Source organism: Pollachius pollachius (genome assembly GCF_949987615.1).
Source record: "Pollachius pollachius genome assembly, chromosome: 12".
Classification (NCBI taxonomy): domain Eukaryota; kingdom Metazoa; phylum Chordata; class Actinopteri; order Gadiformes; family Gadidae; genus Pollachius; species Pollachius pollachius.
The window spans coordinates 23,844,903-23,864,710 of record NC_136945.1 but is presented as its reverse complement, the minus strand read 5'-3'; the positions used below and the strand labels follow the sequence as shown (position 1 = coordinate 23,864,710).

General features: G+C 45.9%; 2 protein-coding genes across 2 annotated transcripts in view; one reads left to right on the top strand and one right to left on the bottom strand.

The window, feature by feature from the left end:
• Window positions 1-2,495: 2,495 nt before the first annotated feature.
• LOC307083563 (specifically androgen-regulated gene protein) lies at window positions 2,496-6,328 on the top strand (the record flags this gene model as incomplete). The annotated part of the gene is made up of 3 exons (XM_079747484.1): window positions 2,496-2,597; window positions 2,962-3,154; window positions 5,133-6,328. 3 exons carry the CDS (start codon window positions 2,496-2,498, stop codon window positions 6,326-6,328), a joined length of 1,491 nt encoding a protein of 496 aa, XP_079603610.1.
• Window positions 6,329-10,391: 4,063 nt separating this feature from the next.
• Window positions 10,392-19,808, bottom strand: part of kif17 (kinesin family member 17) — a gene marked incomplete at both ends in the record, with an annotated part of 13,998 nt that continues 4,581 nt past the window's right edge. Inside the window, 9 exons of the mRNA XM_079748434.1 lie at window positions 10,392-10,582; window positions 11,743-11,863; window positions 12,126-12,196; window positions 15,149-15,407; window positions 15,710-15,938; window positions 16,316-16,466; window positions 18,501-18,666; window positions 19,025-19,134; window positions 19,779-19,808. The exon at window positions 19,779-19,808 is cut by the window's right edge and continues 426 nt beyond it. Coding sequence (XP_079604560.1) covers window positions 10,392-10,582; window positions 11,743-11,863; window positions 12,126-12,196; window positions 15,149-15,407; window positions 15,710-15,938; window positions 16,316-16,466; window positions 18,501-18,666; window positions 19,025-19,134; window positions 19,779-19,808 — 1,328 coding nt within the window. The remainder of the gene's footprint in view (window positions 10,583-11,742; window positions 11,864-12,125; window positions 12,197-15,148; window positions 15,408-15,709; window positions 15,939-16,315; window positions 16,467-18,500; window positions 18,667-19,024; window positions 19,135-19,778) is intronic.

The following is a 19,808-nucleotide window of genomic DNA, read 5'->3' as shown; positions in this document are numbered from 1 at the left end:
CAACCTCACCGCTAGATGCCAGTCCACAACATTCTACACACTACACCTTTAATAGGATTGAAGGCCTGTTGCGTTTACAGTTGCGACTCGCAGGCATTGCGCGGTAACGTGCGTCGACAGGTGCGTGCCGATCCTGTCCGTAGTTGCTTTACAATAACACTCAATACGGACGGCGTGGGTCGGCTCCTCTTTTTAGACGTGTGTATAATACGTTGCAGCAGAGCAGGCATCGATTAGAAACCTTCCCACACGGACTTATATCCTGCAGAGATCTTATTTTCCGGAGGGAGGTGAGGTCTCATCGTCTTATGCACAACCTGCGTCTCTGATTGGCTGGGACCCGAGGGCACAAAGCCCGCTCCACAGGTATCAAGCGCTCAGCGTTTGACTGGCAGCTCACCGGGATACGCGGGCGATTTGGGGATTAGTCGAGGGAAGACGACAACATTCCTCACTTAAGGTACGACACGCATCCAGAACTTGTTAATGCAATCATTTCATTGATGTTTTTGCTGTAACTTACATCATTATTTAAAGTACGATTTATTCGATCTGATTATTTGTAGGCATGTTTTGTATCGATCAGGTGACTCGTGCATAATCGTATTCGCAAACACTATAAGGCTATAAGGGCTATAAGGCATAATGATTAGGCTTACTTGATGGTAGGGCCTATGACACCGTTTTTTGTTTGATATTCTCAATGTTTTAAGGAAGCGTTTCATTTATTGTGTTGACATGTTTTATAAAACAATCAAGCCAAATTGTTATCAGCATCTCCACCATATTGTTGCACAACATGTCCCCAGTAGCTATACCTCTGTCATGATTTTCAAGTTGTATTGCTATTGAATCCAAAACATCTCAGGTAACGATACAGGGTTCACAGACAGGTGTAGGGGACATTTTCTGACCTAAAGTACCTCCAGATTGTTTAAATGCTTGAAGGGAATTATGTTTAGGCCTATATTGAACTCTCTCCCCTTTATAGCAAACCACGCGGAATTATGGAAATACTTCTGATTAAATAGCTTGTAATGAAAACAAAAATATGAACTTTTCACCTAAAAATGGGAACTTAACAAAAAGTACTGATAAAATACAAATACTCAGTGAAGTTGCACATTTTGATCAATAGCCATAAGCATGGATGCTTCTAGGCAATTGTGTTGTGGATGTATTCGGTGCATTTAGAGAATAACACGATTAACATTGCAATGCTCCAATTAACGTTACTCGAAGTGCTGCTCCACGTAGATAACGTGAATTCAGTAACGCTTCGGAAAACGCACACCAAGACCACATTATACTGCAGATAAGAGGAATATTGAATATCTCCTATCTGTGTGAAATGTATCCGACCAGGCGCTGTGGGAGAGGCGTGGGTTGTAATCCGACTACAACACAACGCGTTAGAGGTCTCTCAGAGACACACTCGGGATACCTCACTTTGACCGCGACAAACATAACCAGGAGTAGAATGGGGTTTTAATCTAAAGGTATGCGTGTGTTTAAATCAACTCGCATAGGCCTGAAGCCATTTAAAATCTGTTAAGGGGGAAGTTATCTATTGACTGTTGAGGATATATATTGAATTCAAGTACTTGTACCTATAAAATAAACCAAACCTTGTTATCCACAACCACAATCCAATAACCTATGGGTAACCTGTCCTAACCTATGGGTAACCTGTCCTAACCTATGGGGAACCTGTCCTAACCTATGGGTAACCTGTCCTAACCTATGGGTAACCTGCTGTAACCTATGGGGAACCTGTCCTAACCTATGGGTAACCTGTCCTAACCTATGGTTAACCTGTCCTAACCTATGGGTAACCTGTCCTAACCTATGGGTAACCTGCTGTAACCTATGGGTAACCTGTCCTAACCTATGGTTAACCTGTCCTAACCTATGGGTAACCTGTCCTAACCTATGGGTAACCTGTCCTAACCTATGGGTAACCTAGCCTAACCTATGGTTAACCTGTCCTAACCTATGGGTAACCTGTCCTAACCTATGGTTAACCTGTCCTAACCTATGGGTAACCTGTCCTAACCTATGGGTAACCTGTCCTAACCTATGGGTAACCTGTCCTAACCTATGGGTAACCTGTCCTAACCTATGGGTAACCTGGCCTAACCTATGGTTAACCTGTCCTAACCTATGGGTAACCTGGCCTAACCTATGGGTAACCTGTCCTAACCTATGGGTAACCTGTCCTAACCTATGGGTAACCTGTCCTAACCTATGGGTAACCTGGCCTAACCTATGGGTAACCTGGCCTAACCTATGGGTAACCTGTCCTAACCTATGGGTAACCTGGCCTAACCTATGGGTAACCTGTCCTAACCTATGGGTAACCTGTCCTAACCTATGGGTAACCTGGCCTAACCTATGGGTAACCTGGCCTAACCTATGGGTAACCTGGCCTAACCTATGGGTAACCTGGCCTAACCTATGGGTAACCTGCTTTAGGCGTCCTTCCGGCGGGTGAGATGCCTAAGAGCGACACGTGGCCTGGGGGCGCCCTGGACCCCGCGGCCGGTATGGACAGCACCGGGAGCTGGGACAGCATGGTCAGTGTCACCTCTGGATGTGTGAGTCAAGGCTTTCAATACCCTAGTCCCCACGTTGTCTCTGAAATCATGACCAAGAGCAGGAGGCCAGTGGCATGGGGTGGACTTTTTAATATGGTACTTCCAATATGGCACTCAAACTGTCAATGTCTCCAGTCTTAAAGTGTAAGTGAACCCGTTTCAGCTATGCCCCCCCCCCCCCCCCCAAGTACCTATGTTGCTTAACCCTCTCTCAGACGCGACCATCAACATCAACCACTGCCCAGGCAGAGCTAACCTCATCCAAACACAACTCGCCCTTCTGACACCGACTCTACCCTGCCCCCAGTGGAATGGAACGGCAACGCATGGGTCTCATCTGACTAACACACTCTGAGCCCCGCAGAGTGACGACAGCATGGACTTCCTGTCTGCCGAGGAGCGGGCCTGTCTCATGTTCCTGGAGGAGACCATCGACTCCCTGGACACTGAGGACGACAGCGGACTGTCCAACGATGAACCGGACCAGCCGCTCACAGGGAACCTCCACACCAAGATGGCCAAGCTGTCCGCCTCCATGGACCACAGCAGACTGAACGGTGAGCTCTAGACCCGGGGGCTACGGCCGCTATCAGTGGCTCTGGGATCATGCTGTAGACCTGGGGGCTATGGCCGCTATCAGTGGCTCTGGGATCATGCTGTAGACCTGGGGGCTATGGCCGCTATCAGTGGCTCTGGGATCATGCTCTAGACCTGGGGGCTATGGCCGCTATCAGTGGCTCTGGGATCATGCTGTAGACCTGGGGGCTATGGCCGCTATCAGTGGCTCTGGGATCATGTGTCAGTCAAGGCCTCCTTCCGTCACACTAGAAAAGTAGTTTTGCACTCTGATTCAATTAAAATTTAGAAAGACCCCAGATGAAAGGCTGGTGGAATTCAAATGCAGTGGGACAAAAACAAACAAAAAATGCCACATATCCCAACATACACATGACACAACAAATCAAACTTAATATAAAATGTTGTGCATATTGTAAAGGATGCATGTGCCGCAGAAAGTCAGAGGGTAGTGCACAAACTAAGTACGCAGTCTAGGTTTGATGAAGTGCAGAGAAGATACCATAAAATAATGAGTCAAGAGACCAATGTAGTCAGAAGTGCAACAGTTTACCTGGAAACAATCAATAAAACATTCCAATATTACGCAGTCAATACAGTCAGTTACACACATGTAAATGTTTTTGAAGAAAACATGTTTGTTACACCACATGTTAATTACACAGAGACACACCAGCAGTAGCTTGTGTGTCTCTAGGGATGTTTGGCTAGTTCTCCTTCAAGGTCATCCCTTGAATACACATGAATTCAATTCAATAGACCTGGAACAACAAAACCAAACAAAGATGTTAATTCACTTAACGTTAAAACAAAGTTCGGTGAACCAGGACCAAGTCATTCGATGGGATACCGACTAATCCCACTCACACAAGACAGTATTGATCTGCAATTGATCTGAACAGGGAGATATTCCTTGGACAGTCAAGGTACAGATGGAACAAATCTGCAAGCAGCAACTGGGAGGTTTTTCAATCAATACACGTCAAAATATCAAAATATCAGAAGCAGAATCTGAAAAAAAAGTATAGGTTTAGGTTTAAGAATATATTGTTCGTCCAATTTGGTTATCAATTGCATTGCAGTTATTAGCAACAGATTGTTTCTTATCAAGTCAATGATTAATGTCAATGCCATGAAGAACAAAGTTCACAGCTTCAAAACAAATTGAGAAAAGTATGTCTTGGTTAATTACATTCCATAAGGTGTATCAGTTTCATAAATTTTTATATTTGCATTTAAAATATTCTTTGAATTTTACTTTTTACTAACCATTATCTGCAGATGCTTCGCTCCCTTTCACTGGTGTTTGGTTGTGAATGATCACACAGGGGTATGTGATTTTAGTAGTAGTTCTAGTCAGCCATTGGCTGACTAGAACTACTACTAAAAAGGGAATATCCAGAATGAATACCCAAAAGATCACATCTGTAGTATTGAGGCTATATTGGTTAGATTTAACACTAAGAGAACCAGTGATTAACCAAGAGAATGTTACTGATAGATGATATATGTATGGTGGACATATGGTGATTCAGACATTTCGAGGTATTTACCTTACTTGAGACAAATATGCAGCACATAGAACAGTTTAATATCGTGATGAGTAGGCATGGCAGCAATAATACCAGAAGGCCATTATGTTTCAGCTTAAAGGCACATTGTACATTATCACGTCACATCGCAGCTATAGGAAGAGGAATGTATTGGTAGAAAAAGTGTATTGGTTATTGTTAAGTTATTAATCCTGAAATGATTTGTCATTATGTGGATACATTCTTGGGTTTGAAGCTGCCAGTGTTTTTGAGACATGGCAGAACTAAGTTTCATTAGCCAAGATTACGGTATCCCATTCATTGAAGATTTTACGGAGTCCGGCCAACAAAAAATCCCATGCGTTCTGATGTAAAGCCCAATATAACGGATTCTGCATTCTCATTTCTGATTCTGTGTGTCTCCCAGGGTCTCAGCAACAAGACTCGAAGATGCTTTTTATGAACATTCCTGAGGACCACAAACCCATCCACAGCTTCCTGGTTCCCACTCCACTGCTGGTGGCTAGTAGCACGACCCACGCCCTGCCAGATTCTAAAACACCAGAGTCTAAGAGGAGCTCTCAGGCAAGGTCCCAGATCAATGCTTCAACCAGCCACCCACCATGGCACTCTCCTCCTCATGCTCCCTCCGAGGTCAACGTCGTGGTGATCCCTCCCCCCATTAAACCAAAGAGCTTCTTGAGTCGGAACGGGGAAACGCCGCCGCCTCGCGGACCCCTTTCCTACGACGCCCTCGTTTATCTCCGGAGGAGCGCCTCGGCCAAGAAGTCTCCGCTTTGTCCCCCGGTCGACCACACACTTGGCGAGGTGCAGCCCCCTTTCTCCACGGCAAACCAAAGCCACAAGGACCTCGCCAGAGCTCCTTCCACTGCTTCTACTCACGAGGTACTCGATAGACCTCGCACCGGTCCGCCCATCGTGGCCCCGAAGCCTTCTAAAGCCCCTCTGAGTGCGCCCCTGCCAGCCTCCAATGGAACCCCATCCCCCACATCCCCGTCGGACGACTCTATCGCTGGCAAACGCTTCCCCGATCCACAGAAGGTCAGGAAGGAAGCCCTGCAGAAGCTTGGTCTGCTCAAAGAAGAGCGAGAACCAAAGAACGGTCCGACGACATCGCTGTCCCACTCTCACTCCCAGCCTGCTCTGGAACCGGTCTCCAAGAGGGGGGTGAGGGCTCCGGTCTCCAGTAACCCGTCGGTTCCCCACTGTCAGGTCCCCAAGGAGACACCGAGCCGGTCTGTTCAGAGCAGCGCCAGTTTCCACCACTGCCCACCGAGGCGTGGGCAAAACTTTCTCTCTGACAGCTGCGACACCAACGTCCCCCACCCACAGCAGCCGAGAGCAGGCGCTGCGGAGAACCACGGACCTTCTCTGTCACGCTCCGTTTCTATGGGTGTCCAGAGCAGCAATGGAGATGGACACGGACACTTCCAGCATAAGGCGGTGCACATGAAAGTGTCAGAGCCCATAAGAAGAACCGCCCCCGCCAGAGCCCAACCCGCACCCAGCAAGAGGTCTGCCGCGGTGGGCTTGGCCATGCTCCCCGGCATGGGGGCCGACCGGAAGGAAGCCCTGAGGAAGTTGGGGTTGCTGAAAGACTAGCAGGGATGGGTTAGGGTTAGGGTTAACCCTAACCCTAACCCTAACAGGCGTGTGCCGGTCTGTCACAGTGTTGAGAGTGTGGAGCCGGTTGAGGTTAGCAGAGGACTCAGCCACTGATTGGACTTTGGCACATGTCACTCAAGCTATAAACACAAGGAGAAGATAAAGAAGAAGGGAAATGTTAATAATGCTGCAATTACTTTTAATTGCGTGGACAAATTGTCCTGTCCGAACCCTTTGTTTACATGGTATTTGGTGAATTAGCGGGCACATTTTTTAAATGCAATTAACAACCGGGCATCATCAGTCTCCTTCAGCAAAGATAAGGAACAGGTAGTGAAAGGGAAGTTTAAGTACGAGTACAGCGGTGACCAGGAGAAGCTATTTAAGAATTAGGTTGTTTCTCTGGATTTTCATTTTGAACAAACATTGTATATTATTGCCTGAAGAGATTTCTAAAATAATTACTTTGTTATTTTTCACAATGGTAATTTTCTATTTCGATTATTTTCTAAATCATAGTTATTGGATCATATCAGTCAATCCCAAAAATAATATCTTGTTTATTTTTCATATTTTCATAGATATGACATGTATATTAGCTATTCACCTTCATATAACAGAGACCAACAGCTCCTGCGATAACAAACCGTATTTTGTTTTGCCCTTTTAAACACTGCATTGGGATAAATAAAGCATCCACCAACCAATCACGTGTCCGGCAGCACTCCAGAAGTTAAACCAATAGGAAAGCAAAACTCCTCTTGACGGGTCGATTGTGTTATCAACGACCCATCAATTCAAACGATAATCTCCGAAGCACAATGGACAACAAACACTTCATACACCTGCCCAAGACCTAACAACCCTGAACCTTCATATCCCTCAATCCTCTAACATCTGTCCATTCTTTCACCTATTATTTTATTTTGCATGTATTCATTCCTTATACTTTACATTTAGCCTGCTATACTGAATATTTAATTCCACTTGTTTTATATTTTATTTTAATTCCCTTAATTTGTTAGTTGAATAAAACATTTTTGCACTCATCTACTTAGTTACCTTTTTTATTTTGGTCTGCCCAAGCCCTGGTGGAATGCCCGGTGTAAACTAAGCAATAGGGAAGGAGAAAATATCCAAACAAAAACTGTATAAAAGGAAATAAACATTTTACATTAAAAATGTGGGGGAAAAAATCCCCTCCAAACATCAACATACAAAACAACAGATAAATGCAGTGCCAAAAAAAAACAAATTTGCAAAAACCCTGAGCTCTCAACCGAGCTAAAGATCTCGTAGGTTAGATCTCCTTTTGATAAACCTACAGCCTCTCTACAGCTTCTCTCAGCTCATCGCCTGAAACCTGACCATGTCTGCCCAACAATTGGCTGCTTTATTCCCAAACTCCATCTCCTAAAGGCCTCCGGTGGGATTAGCCTGAAGTGCTTTAATTCCTTCAGCTTCCTAACTGCAGTGCTGTTCAGCCTCCCCACATTACACCCTGCTCCCAGTGAGAAGGCCCTCCCCAGCTGGGAGCCACAGCCTATCTAGCCGCCGCCTTCTTCCATTTCTACCCCATCCCCCCCTTTGGCGTGGGTCGCTGGAGATACTAGAGATCCAGGTCTCCCGTCGACCACGTCTGAAGGAACGGTGATTAGCTTATGTAATTAGCCTGTCGGGAATTCTTGAGTTGACGTGCCGGCCTGGATTAGGGGAGGAGAACGATCCGCTGGCTGGCCGTGTGGTAAAGGGCATTGTCCTTCGTAACGAAGGGGTGTCACGTTTTGAAACTGACACCAGGGCCTCGCTGCTGGACTGTCATAGTGAACAATGAGCCGGGAAATCAGGCCACAGCCGCCGAGAAACACGACCGACGCAGACAGGCAGCAGGGGCAATGATTCACTGGACTGGGGAGGGGGGTTAGACAGAGAGAGTACGGGGCCACTATCGGTCATCTGGATCACAACGATTATTACCTTGTTTTTTATCTAATTTAATACACATGCTTTGACCTCTCGCCTCTGTTCCTGAATTCATGTCGCATTGCATCAAACTTACAGAGACAAATTCACTCACTCACTCAGTCATTCACTCACTCACTCCCATACCGACGGGTGAGATAAGGACACTCCAATTGGCCTGACCCATCTTTGTAGATGTGGAAGTAACCGAGTTACTGTTGGTATCCACGGCAACAAAAACATTACTCAGTACAGTATCAGCCGACCCACAGCAGGAGTAGACCAGGTCTCTGGCTACTCAGCCCCTACTCAGGCCCTACTCAGCCCCCACCCTGAGCCATCTCCCTCCGTAATCTAACATGACATGCTGTTAGGTTTAGGGTTAGGGTTAGATGCTGTTAGGGTTACATGCTGTTAGGTTTAGGGTTAGGGTTAGGGTAAGATGCTGTTAGGGTTACATGCTGTTAGGGTTAGGGTTACATGCTGTTAGGTTTAGGGTTAGGGTTAGGGTTAGATGCTGTTAGGGTTACATGCTGTTAGGGTTAGGGTTAGATGCTGTTAGGGTTAGATGCCTAACAACGTGGTTGCATGCTGTAACATAGAGGAACGTTCTCGGTTGTCTGTAGTCCCCCGGTATGATCCTGGGGCCCCACCCTAAGCTGGTCCTTAATAATAGATTATTACATTTGATCAAAAGCGATTGATTCTAAATTACCCAATGTTTACATGTGCATGAATATAAGCGGTAAAGTCTGGCCTTGTGTACATGCCCATACTGTTTATATCTACGAACAGCAACAACAGCGTCTATAGAGCCTGTATCAGCCTGACCTGTCCAGGACCCCAGACGCACCTGCACCGACCGCACAGGAAACAAGACACCGCCTCTCCCACCTCTCAACACGGCCCTGCCACGGCGACCTCAGCTGCCAGTCCTCCGTCTGACAGTGGCGTCTCCCTCACAGACACACAGACACACAGTGGCGTCGGGAGGAGACGGGGTACACGGGTCTGACACCTCAGTGACCCCGGAGGAGACGGGGTCACCGGGCTCTTCAGTAATAACCGCCAATGGGGTATACTGCAGGCATCACAGAGGGAGGGCTTCTCCACTGAACAACTGTAGAAGTTCAGAGTCATCACATGACCCTCACATGTAGAACGTGTGTCATACCCCGGTCCATTAGATCCCAGGCTGATATCATGTCCATCCTATCAGAGTGGGGTACCCCGGTCCATTAGATCCCGGGCTGATATCATGTCCATCCTATCAGAGTGGGGTACCCCGGTCCATTAGATCCCGGGCTGATATCATGTCCATCCTATCAGAGTGGGGTACCCCGGTCCATTAGATCCCGGGCTGATATCATGTCCATCCTATCAGAGTGGGGTACCCCGGTCCATTAGATCCCGGGCTGATATCATGTCCATCCTATCAGGGTGGGGTACCCCGGTCCATTAGATCCCGGGCTGATATCATGTCCATCCTATCAGAGTGGGGTACCCCGGTCCATTAGATCCCGGGCTGATATCATGTCCATCCTATCAGAGTGGGGTACCCCGGTCCATTAGATCCCGGGCTGATATCATGTCCATCCTATCAGAGTGGGGTACCCCGGTCCATTAGATCCCGGGCTGATATCATGTCCATCCTATCAGAGTGGGGTACCCCGGTCCATTAGATCCCGGGCTGATATCATGTCCATCCTATCAGAGTGGGGTACCCCGGTCCATTAGATCCCGGGCTGATATCATGTCCATCCTATCAGAGTGGGGTACCCCGGTCCATTAGATCCCGGGCTGATATCATGTCCATCCTATCAGAGTGGGGTACCCCGGTCCATTAGATCCCGGGCTGATATCATGTCCATCCTATCAGAGTGGGGTACCCCGGTCCATTAGATCCCGGGCTGATATCATGTCCATCCTATCAGAGTGGGGTACCCCGGTCCTTTAGATCCCGGGCTGTGATGTCCTCAGTATATCAGTCTGGTTTATCATCAGTTCAATTACAAACAAGCATCACACACCATCAAGTGCCGGGTGTCTCCGGCTGGTTCCATTGCGGCCCGGGACCCCCCCCGGTCCAGGGCCCTACTCAGTTCCCGTCGGAGGGGAGGTGCGTTCTGCTCTTCTTCCTCCGGGCCCGGCTGCCGTTGGGGCCAGGAGCCTCCAGGGACTCCAGCCTGAAGGGCCTGGGGGGGCCGGCGTCAGGCCCCCCCACCGGGCTGCTGTCGCTGCTGGCTGTCGGGGGTCCCATGCGGCCGGCTGGGGGGGAAGAGCGGCCGGCTAGGGCACCAGAGGGGCAGAACAGGGATCAGCTTTAACACAGTAGGGTTAGGGTTAGGGCTAACCCTAACCCTAACCCTTTAACACAGTAGGGTTAGGGTTAGGGTTAGGGTTAGGGTTAGGGCTAACCCTAACCCTAACCCTTTAACACAGTAGGGTTAGGGTTAGGGTTAGGGCTAACCCTAACCCTAACCCTAACCCTTTAACACAGTAGGGTTAGGGTTAGGGCTAACCCTAACCCTAACCCTTTAACACAGTAGGGTTAGGGTTAGGGTTAGGGCTAACCCTAACCCTAACCCTTTAACACAGTAGGGTTAGGGTTAGGGTTAGGGTTAGGGCTAACCCTAACCCTAACCCTTTAACACAGTAGGGTTAGGGTTAGGGCTAACCCTAACCCTAACCCTTTAACACAGTAGGGTTAGGGTTAGGGCTAACCCTAACCCTAACCCTTTAACACAGTAGGGTTAGGGTTAGGGTTAGGGTTAGGGTTAGGGCTAACCCTAACCCTAACCCTTTAACACAGTAGGGTTAGGGTTAGGGCTAACCTAACCCTAACCCTTTAACACAGTAGGGTTAGGGTTAGGGTTAGGGTTAGGGCTAACCCTAACCCTAACCCTTTAACACAGTAGGGTTAGGGTTAGGGCTAACCCTACTGTGTTAAAGGGTTAGGGCTAACCCTAACCCTTTAACACAATAGGGTTAAGGTTAGGGGTAACCCTAACCTTAAGGTATGTGTGAAAAGACAGACATGTTGTCAGTGGTGCTCAGTGGCTAGTGAATGGTGCGTTGATTCAGGTCGACAGTAGACTGCCCCCTTCTGGACCACACAGGGAAAACAGACGTACTCCGACGGAGCGCAGCAAAACCAAACACGCAGGGCAGCATGTGGCTATAATCTTCACAGAATGTATTCAAATATATTAAATACAATTGTTCAGCGTCTATCGTTAAAAAATCGTATAAAATGATATCGGGTTTGCCATCGACCGTCTACCTGATTCCATGTGAATTCCCGTTCCTTCTGGAAAATGACTAATATGCCAGCAGCGTTGACACTGTTCTTACCAAAAACAAACCAAAAAAGAGGCATGGGAAACGTGGTTTTCCTTCCTTCCCTTCCTATGTATCCACCATGCAGCCCAGCCCAGGGCAGTTCTCACCCAGAGCCTTGCAGGTCTCTCCCCCCAGCAGCTGGCTGGCTCTGGTGGACCTGAAGTAGTTGGTGGCGATGTTCTCACTGTTGCTGCGGTTCAGCAAGGCCTTGTACCGGTCCTCCTCCCCCTGACACCAGCCGCCGCCATTGGTTAAGGAGACACAGGTTAGTCTGTTGAATGCACACCATTGGTCGGAACAACATGCAGTGGTATGCACACATGTGCACGCACATAGACACCCACACGCACACGCTCATACACACACAAGCACACACACACACACACACACACACACACACACACACACACACACACACAGACACACACACACACACACACACACACACACACACACACACACACACACACACACACACACACACACACACCATATAGTCCTCCCTTGCGTCTGCTGCCGAGACTCGCCGGGCCTTGATTCTCTGGGGGAGGGGGACCACGGCTGAGAGGGGGGGGAGAAGAATAGAGGTTAGGGTTATATTATACGTTATTATGTCTATCCCAGCCTCTATATAGATTAGGGTTAGGGTTATATTATACGTTATTATGTCTATCCCAGCCTCTATATAGATTAGGGTTATATTATACGTTATTATGTCTATCCCAGCCTCTATATAGATTAGGGTTATATTATACGTTATTATGTCTATCCCAGCCTCTATATAAATTAGGGTTATATTATACGTTATTATGTCTATCCCAGCCTCTATATAGATTAGGGTTAGGGTTATATTATACGTTATTATGTCTATCCCAGCCTCTATATAGATTAGGGTTAGGGTTATATTATACGTTATTACGTCTATCCCAGCCTCTATATAGATTAGGGTTATATTATACGTTATTATGTCTATCCCAGCCTCTATATAGATTAGGGTTAGGGTTATATTATACGTTATTATGTCTATCTCAGCCTCTATATAGATTAGGGTTAGGGTTATATTATACGTTATTATGTCTATCCCAGCCTCTATATAGATTAGGGTTAGGGTTATATTATACGTTATTATGTCTATCCCAGCCTCTATATAGATTAGGGTTAGGGTTATATTATACGTTATTATGTCTATCCCAGCCTCTATATAGATTAGGGTTATATTATACGTTATTACGTCTATCCCAGCCTCTATATAGATTAGGGTTATATTATACGTTATTATGTCTATCCCAGCCTCTATATAGATTAGGGCTATATTATACGTTATTATGTCTATCCCAGCCTCTATATAGATTAGGGTTAGGGTTATATTATACGTTATTATGTCTATCCCAGCCTCTATATAGATTAGGGTTATATTATACGTTATTATGTCTATCCCAGCCTCTATATAGATTAGGGTTATATTATACGTTATTATGTCTATCCCAGCCTCTATATAGATTAGGGTTGTATTATATGTTATTATGTCTATCCCAGCCTCTATATAGATTAGGGTTATATTATACGTTATTATGTCTATCCCAGCCTCTATATAGATTAGGGTTAGGGTTATATTATACGTTCTTATGTCTATCCCAGCCTCTATATAGATTAGGGTTAGGGTTATATTATATGTTATTATGTCTATCCCAGCCTCTATATAGATTAGGGTTATATTATACGTTATTATGTCTATCCCAGCCTCTATATAGATTAGGGTTAGGGTTATATTATACGTTATTATGTCTATCCCAGCCTCTATATAGATTAGGGTTATATTATACGTTATTATGTCTATCCCAGCCTCTATATAGATTAGGGTTATATTATACGTTATTATGTCTATCCCAGCCTCTATATAGATTAGGGTTATATTATACGTTATTATGTCTATCCCAGCCTCTATATATATTAGGGTTAGGGTTATATTATACGTTACTATGTCTATCCCAGCCTCTATATAGATTAGGGTTATATTATATGTTATTATGTCTATCCCAGCCTCTATATAGATTAGGGTTATATTATACGTTATTATGTCTATCCCAGCCTCTATATAGATTAGGGTTATATTATACGTTATTATGTCTATCCCAGCCTCTATATAGATTAGGGTTATATTATACGTTATTATGTCTATCCCAGCCTCTATATAGATTAGGGTTAGGGTTATATTATACGTTATTATGTCTATCCCAGCCTCTGTATAGATTAGGGTTAGGGTTATATTATACGTTACAATGTCTATCCCAGCCTCTATATAGATTAGGGTTATATTATATGTTATTATGTCTATCCCAGCCTCTATATAGATTAGGGTTATATTATACGTTATTATGTCTATCCCAGCCTCTATATAGATTAGGGTTAGGGTTATATTATATGTTATTATGTCTATCCCAGCCTCTATATAGATTAGGGTTATATTATACGTTATTTTGTCTATCCCAGCCTCTATATAGATTAGGGTTAGGGTTATATTATACGTTGTTATGTCTATCCCAGCCTCTATATAGATTAGGGTTATATTATACGTTATTATGTCTATCCCAGCCTCTATATAGATTAGGGTTATATTACACGTTATTATGTCTATCCCAGCCTCTATATAGATTAGGGTTAGGGTTATATTATACGTTATTATGTCTATCCCAGCCTCTATATAGATTAGGGTTAGGGTTACATTATACGTTATTATGTCTATCCCAGCCTCTATATAGATTAGGGTTATATTATACGTTATGTCTATCCCAGCCTCTATATAGATTAGGGTTATATTATACGTTATTATGTCTATCCCAGCCTCTATATAGATTCGGGTTAGGGTTATATTATACGTTATTATGTCTATCCCAGCCTCTATATAGATTAGGGTTATATTATACGTTATTATGTCTATCCCAGCCTCTATATAGATTAGGGTTATATTATACGTTATTATGTCTATCCCAGCCTCTATATAGATTAGGGTTATATTATACGTTATTATGTCTATCCCAGCCTCTATATAGATTAGGGTTATATTATACGTTATTATGTCTATCCCAGCCTCTATATAGATTAGGGTTAGGGTTATATTATACGTTATTATGTCTATCCCAGCCTCTATATAGATTAGGGTTATATTATACGTTATTATGTCTATCCCAGCCTCTATATAGATTAGGGTTATATTATACGTTATTATGTCTATCCCAGCTTCTATATGGATTAGGGTTATATTATACGTTATTATGTCTATCCCAGCCTTTATATAGATTAGGATTAGGGTTATATTATACGTTATTATGTCTATCCCAGCCTTTATATAGATTAGGATTAGGGTTATATTATACGTTATTATGCCTAACCCCAGCCTCTATATAGATTAGGGTTATATTATACATTATTATGCCTAACCCCAGCCTCTATATAGATTAGGGTTATATTATACATTATTATGCCTAACCCCAGCCTCTATAAAGACGGTCTCACCTGAAGGCAGGGAGGTCTTCTGCACCACGACGTCCGGCAGCCTCCAGGCGGCGCTGTCCTCGTCCCAGCAGGCCTCCCGATGCAGGCCGTCCAGGTTGTTGTAGTTGCAGTCCCTGCGCACTAGGGGCGCCATGCGCTGCAGCAGTCCGTTGTGCAGCAGTGCCTCCCTCTCCAGCCGGCGGATGGTGGCCAGGTAGTCGTTCCTCTCCGCCTCGAACTCCGCCTGCAGGTCTCGGATCTCCAGCTTGGCGGCTTTAAACTAATGCATTAATCACAAATGCATTAATCACAAATCTCATGTTTTTGCAACAGCCAGCCATCGGCAGTATTCGTACCAATATATACCCTAACGCTAACCCTACATTGAGGTGTTTCTGCTTTACTTTCCTAAAATAAATATGACTTACATGCACGATTATTGGCGATATTCGGGATGGTAATACTACTACTTCATACCATAAGAGTGGTATTAGTAGTAGCAGGATATTTAGTCATGAAGTTGAAATAAATCTAAATTAGATAAGCTTTATTTGGGTCCAATAAAAATGATATAAGACTCACCTTGGCCTGGATGCAGGTCAGCAGTCTGCCCTTGGCGTGCAGTTCGTCCTGGATGGAATCATAAACCCGCAGCATGACGCCGTCTCCCTCCTCGCTGCCCTCCCCCAGCGCCGCGATGAGCTGCCTCTTCCTCTGGTCCGCCAGCCTCTTCCTCTGCCGGTGCCTCTGCTGCAGCTCGGGGTTTCTGACCTGCTCCCCCCCGACGACCTGCTGCTCCAGCTGCTGCAGCCTGCACACACACACACACACACACCATCACACACACACACACCATAACACACCATCACACACACACACCATCACACACACACACACACCATAACACACACACAAACACACCATCACACACACACACACACCATAACACACCATCACACACACACCATCACACACACACACACAACACACCATCACACACACACCATCACACACACACACACACCGTCACCTAAATGAATGTCATCACATCCTGTGTGCCCGCTCTTCATAACAACGATCATGATGGATGCAGTGACTGATGGACAGCATGATGGTGGTCAGCAGAGCCAGACAGCCTGTCTGTGGAGGGGGGTTAGGGTTTTGGGGGGGGGGGGGGGGGGGGCGTACCGCTCGAGGGCGTGTCTGTGGTCCAGGTGTCCTGGTCCAGGTCCTGGTCGGGGAGCAGGAAGGTCTCCACATGGCCCTCCCGCTCCATGGGCCCCGGGCGCTGGGCTTCTCTGCACAGGAGGGTATGGGCTCACATCCCTAACCCTAACCTCTGTACAGGAGGGTATGGGCTCACATCCCTAACACTAACCTCTGTACAGGAGGGTATGGGCTCACATCCCTAACCCTAACCTCTGTACAGGAGGGTATGGGCTCACATCCCTAACCCTAACCCTAACCTCTGTACAGGAGGGTATGGGCTCACATCCCTAACACTAACCTCTGTACAGGAGGGTATGGGCTCACATCCCTAACCCTAACCTCTGTACAGGAGGGTATGGGCTCACATCCCTAACCTCTGCACAGGAGGGTTTGGGCTCACATCCCTAACCTCTGCACAGGAGGGTATGGGCTCACATCCCTAACCCTAACCTCTGTACAGGAGGGTATGGGCTCACATCACTAACCTCTGTACAGGAGGGTATGGGTTCACATCCATAAACCCTCTCACTCACCCTCAATACTCGCTGGTTTAGATGAATAAGAGGTTCTACGTAAATCCCAGACTCAGGAAATAAGGGGGTCACCGGAGGACTACAGGACACTAGTAAAAAAGAGATTCAAATGGAGCTTGAATATAAAAAATAAAAAATATATATATGCAAAATCCATATCTACACACCCCATATTGTATTGCTCTATACCAGGGGTTTTCAATGTATGAGTGAGCCCCCCCTCAGAACAAATTTCAGCTGAGCCCCCCCCAATTTTCCTTTTTTAAATCCCTGTGTTTTGAAAGATCTTTTAATTATTTTACACATTTTAAACATCTCTGATCATATTTTAAACATCTTTGATCATATTTTACACATTTAAAACATCTCTGATCATATTTTTTTGAAACATTTTAAACATTTTTGAAACATTTTAAACATATTTTTGAATCATTCTAAACATCTTTGTGCGTTTTTAAACACATTTTAACATCTTTATCTAAGCATGTTTTTGCTTAACGTTTTTGAAATAAATTTGAACATCTTAATCTGTAAACTGCCAGTTAAGCCTCCTTTTTAGCTCACCTCAACTTTAGTGGCAGCAATGAGTTTGCGTAGCTGTGTTCGAAATCGTTCCCCATCACGGATATAGTGCACTATATAGGGTGCTCGCCATTTTGTAGTGGTGTTTGAATTCTCAGTGGTAAATTTCACGCACTATTAAGTGGACTTAAAATACCCAAAATTTGAGTGTACATACGATGTTCCCTACATGTTACTCCCGTATACCACAGTGCAATGCAGTCGTGTTTTTCCGGAGAAGAAGCTGAATAATAACTTAAACTAATACATTTAATGATGGAGTCTCCGGCTTTTGTTTAGAAAAGTCAACAATTTATTGGAATTTAACATAGAAAATGTAACATTCTAAATTAATAAAAAAAACACGTAGAAACTACCCTACGCGTAGTGTCCGAATTCTCGTTTGTTCGTTCCCTATAGAGTGCACTATATCATGAACACTATATGGGGAATAGTGAGTGAATGAATAGGGAACGATTTCGAACACAGCGCGTCTTCGTCTTTGTGTTTTTTCTGTTACTTTTTCTGGTTTATTTTTTTCTAACGTCGCGCCCCCCCTGAAGAACTCTGCCGCCCCCCAGGGGAGGCGCGCCTCACAGTTTGGAAACCACTGCTCTATACTGTCACATGAGCATGGTAGCTGCTCCCGGGGCTGGATTGTGTTTCTATGATCTCCACAGGGGTCCCTGAACCCGACCTACCCGTTCTACATCCTGCTGGGGGAGTGGAACCAGCGCCTCAGTGGAACTATTAGCAGGTAGATCCTGTGCCTGGCTCATCACCGGGGTGTTTTCTGACAGGAGACAAAGTCAACAGCAGGGAGGGCTCCTTTCAATAAGGCAAGGCAACTCATACCAAAGTATATCATAGTCTACAAGGGAGGGAAGTGCAGTGGTCCAACCGGTACCCTTCAGCAAGACACCTAATCCCTGCCTAAGCATCTGTGAAATGCCTCAATATTCATTGTAAAAAGAACAGATGGCACCTCGATACATTGCGAGTGAGAATGAGAATATGTTTAACAACGATGTGTTTCCTGAGCTTTAACAGAACAGATCCAGCAGCTCTACCGTGCGTTGGCCCACAGCGCCCCCTGCTGCCAGCGCTCTGCGCCAGGTGGGCCAGCTGGCCCTCGTAGGCCCGACGGAGGGCGGCGATGTTGTCCTGGAGAAGGGCTCTGGACTGCTGCTCTGCGCTGTACTCGGCCTGCAGGCGGCTCAGCTTCTCCTCGTACTCCTGCACACAGCGCAACGCCATCACCTTCTTCAGCCAGTCTGACCATGTGAAGGTCATTGGTGGAAAGACAGTTGAATTAAAAATGAGACAGTGGCTCGTAACTGTTCTGCTGCGTTGGAGCACCTTCATATCATGAATTCTGTGCCTTGTCGTTGTTCATGTTATGTTCCTGTTTGTGTTGTTTGTGCTTCTATCCGGTCTCTCTTGCGAGTTGCACAACCTCAATGAGATTGACAAATGTTCGATAAATGCTGATTAAATAAAGGTTTATTAAGTAATACACAGTGGTACTCTGAGAGGGGGTGCAGTGTATTTGGGCTGAAGGGGGCTGTGGTCCAATAGGGGTTGGTTTGGGTACCTGTTTAATCTTCTCCTTCTCTGCCTCTGCAGCCCTGGAGCCTACAGCCCTTGAGTGGAGCCTCTCTTGCTCAGCAACAGAGCCTTCAGACAGCAGACCAGACATCCCGGCTGGGGAACAAACAACCAATAACATCAATTACATTCAGAGGATTGGATTGTGCCGAAAACAAACAAACTAGGCAAACTAAGCAGACAAAGTCTACAAAGTTAAACACACACATTAATATTCTAATAACCAAAGACAAAACTCCCAGGTCTCCCTAGTGACCCGGGTTAGATTCTGACCGGCAGCTTGTAGTGACCCGGGTTAGACCCTAACCCATGGTCCTATGTGACGCGCCACTCCCTCTTCAGTCCCCCCTAACCCTAACCCTAACCCTAACCCTAACCCTAGCCACTCCCTCTTCAGTCCCCCCTAACCCTAACCCTAACCCTAACCCTAACCCTAGCCACTCCCTCTTCAGTCCCCCCTAACCCTAACCCTAACCCTAACCCTAACCCCTAACCCTAAGACCCTAACCCTGACCCTAAGACCCTAACCCTGACCCCTAACCCTAAGACCCTATCCCTGACCCTAACCCTAAGACCCTAACCCTAGCCACTCCCTCTTCAGTCCCCCCTAACCCTAACCCTAACCCTAACCCTAACCCCTAACCCTAAGACCCTAACCCTGACCCTAAGACCCTAACCCTAACCCTAAGACCCTAACCCCTAACCCTAATCAAAGAGCCAGCCAGGGAGAGCGGACCCACCGGGTGGGAGCGGGTCACGCGGCCCCCCGG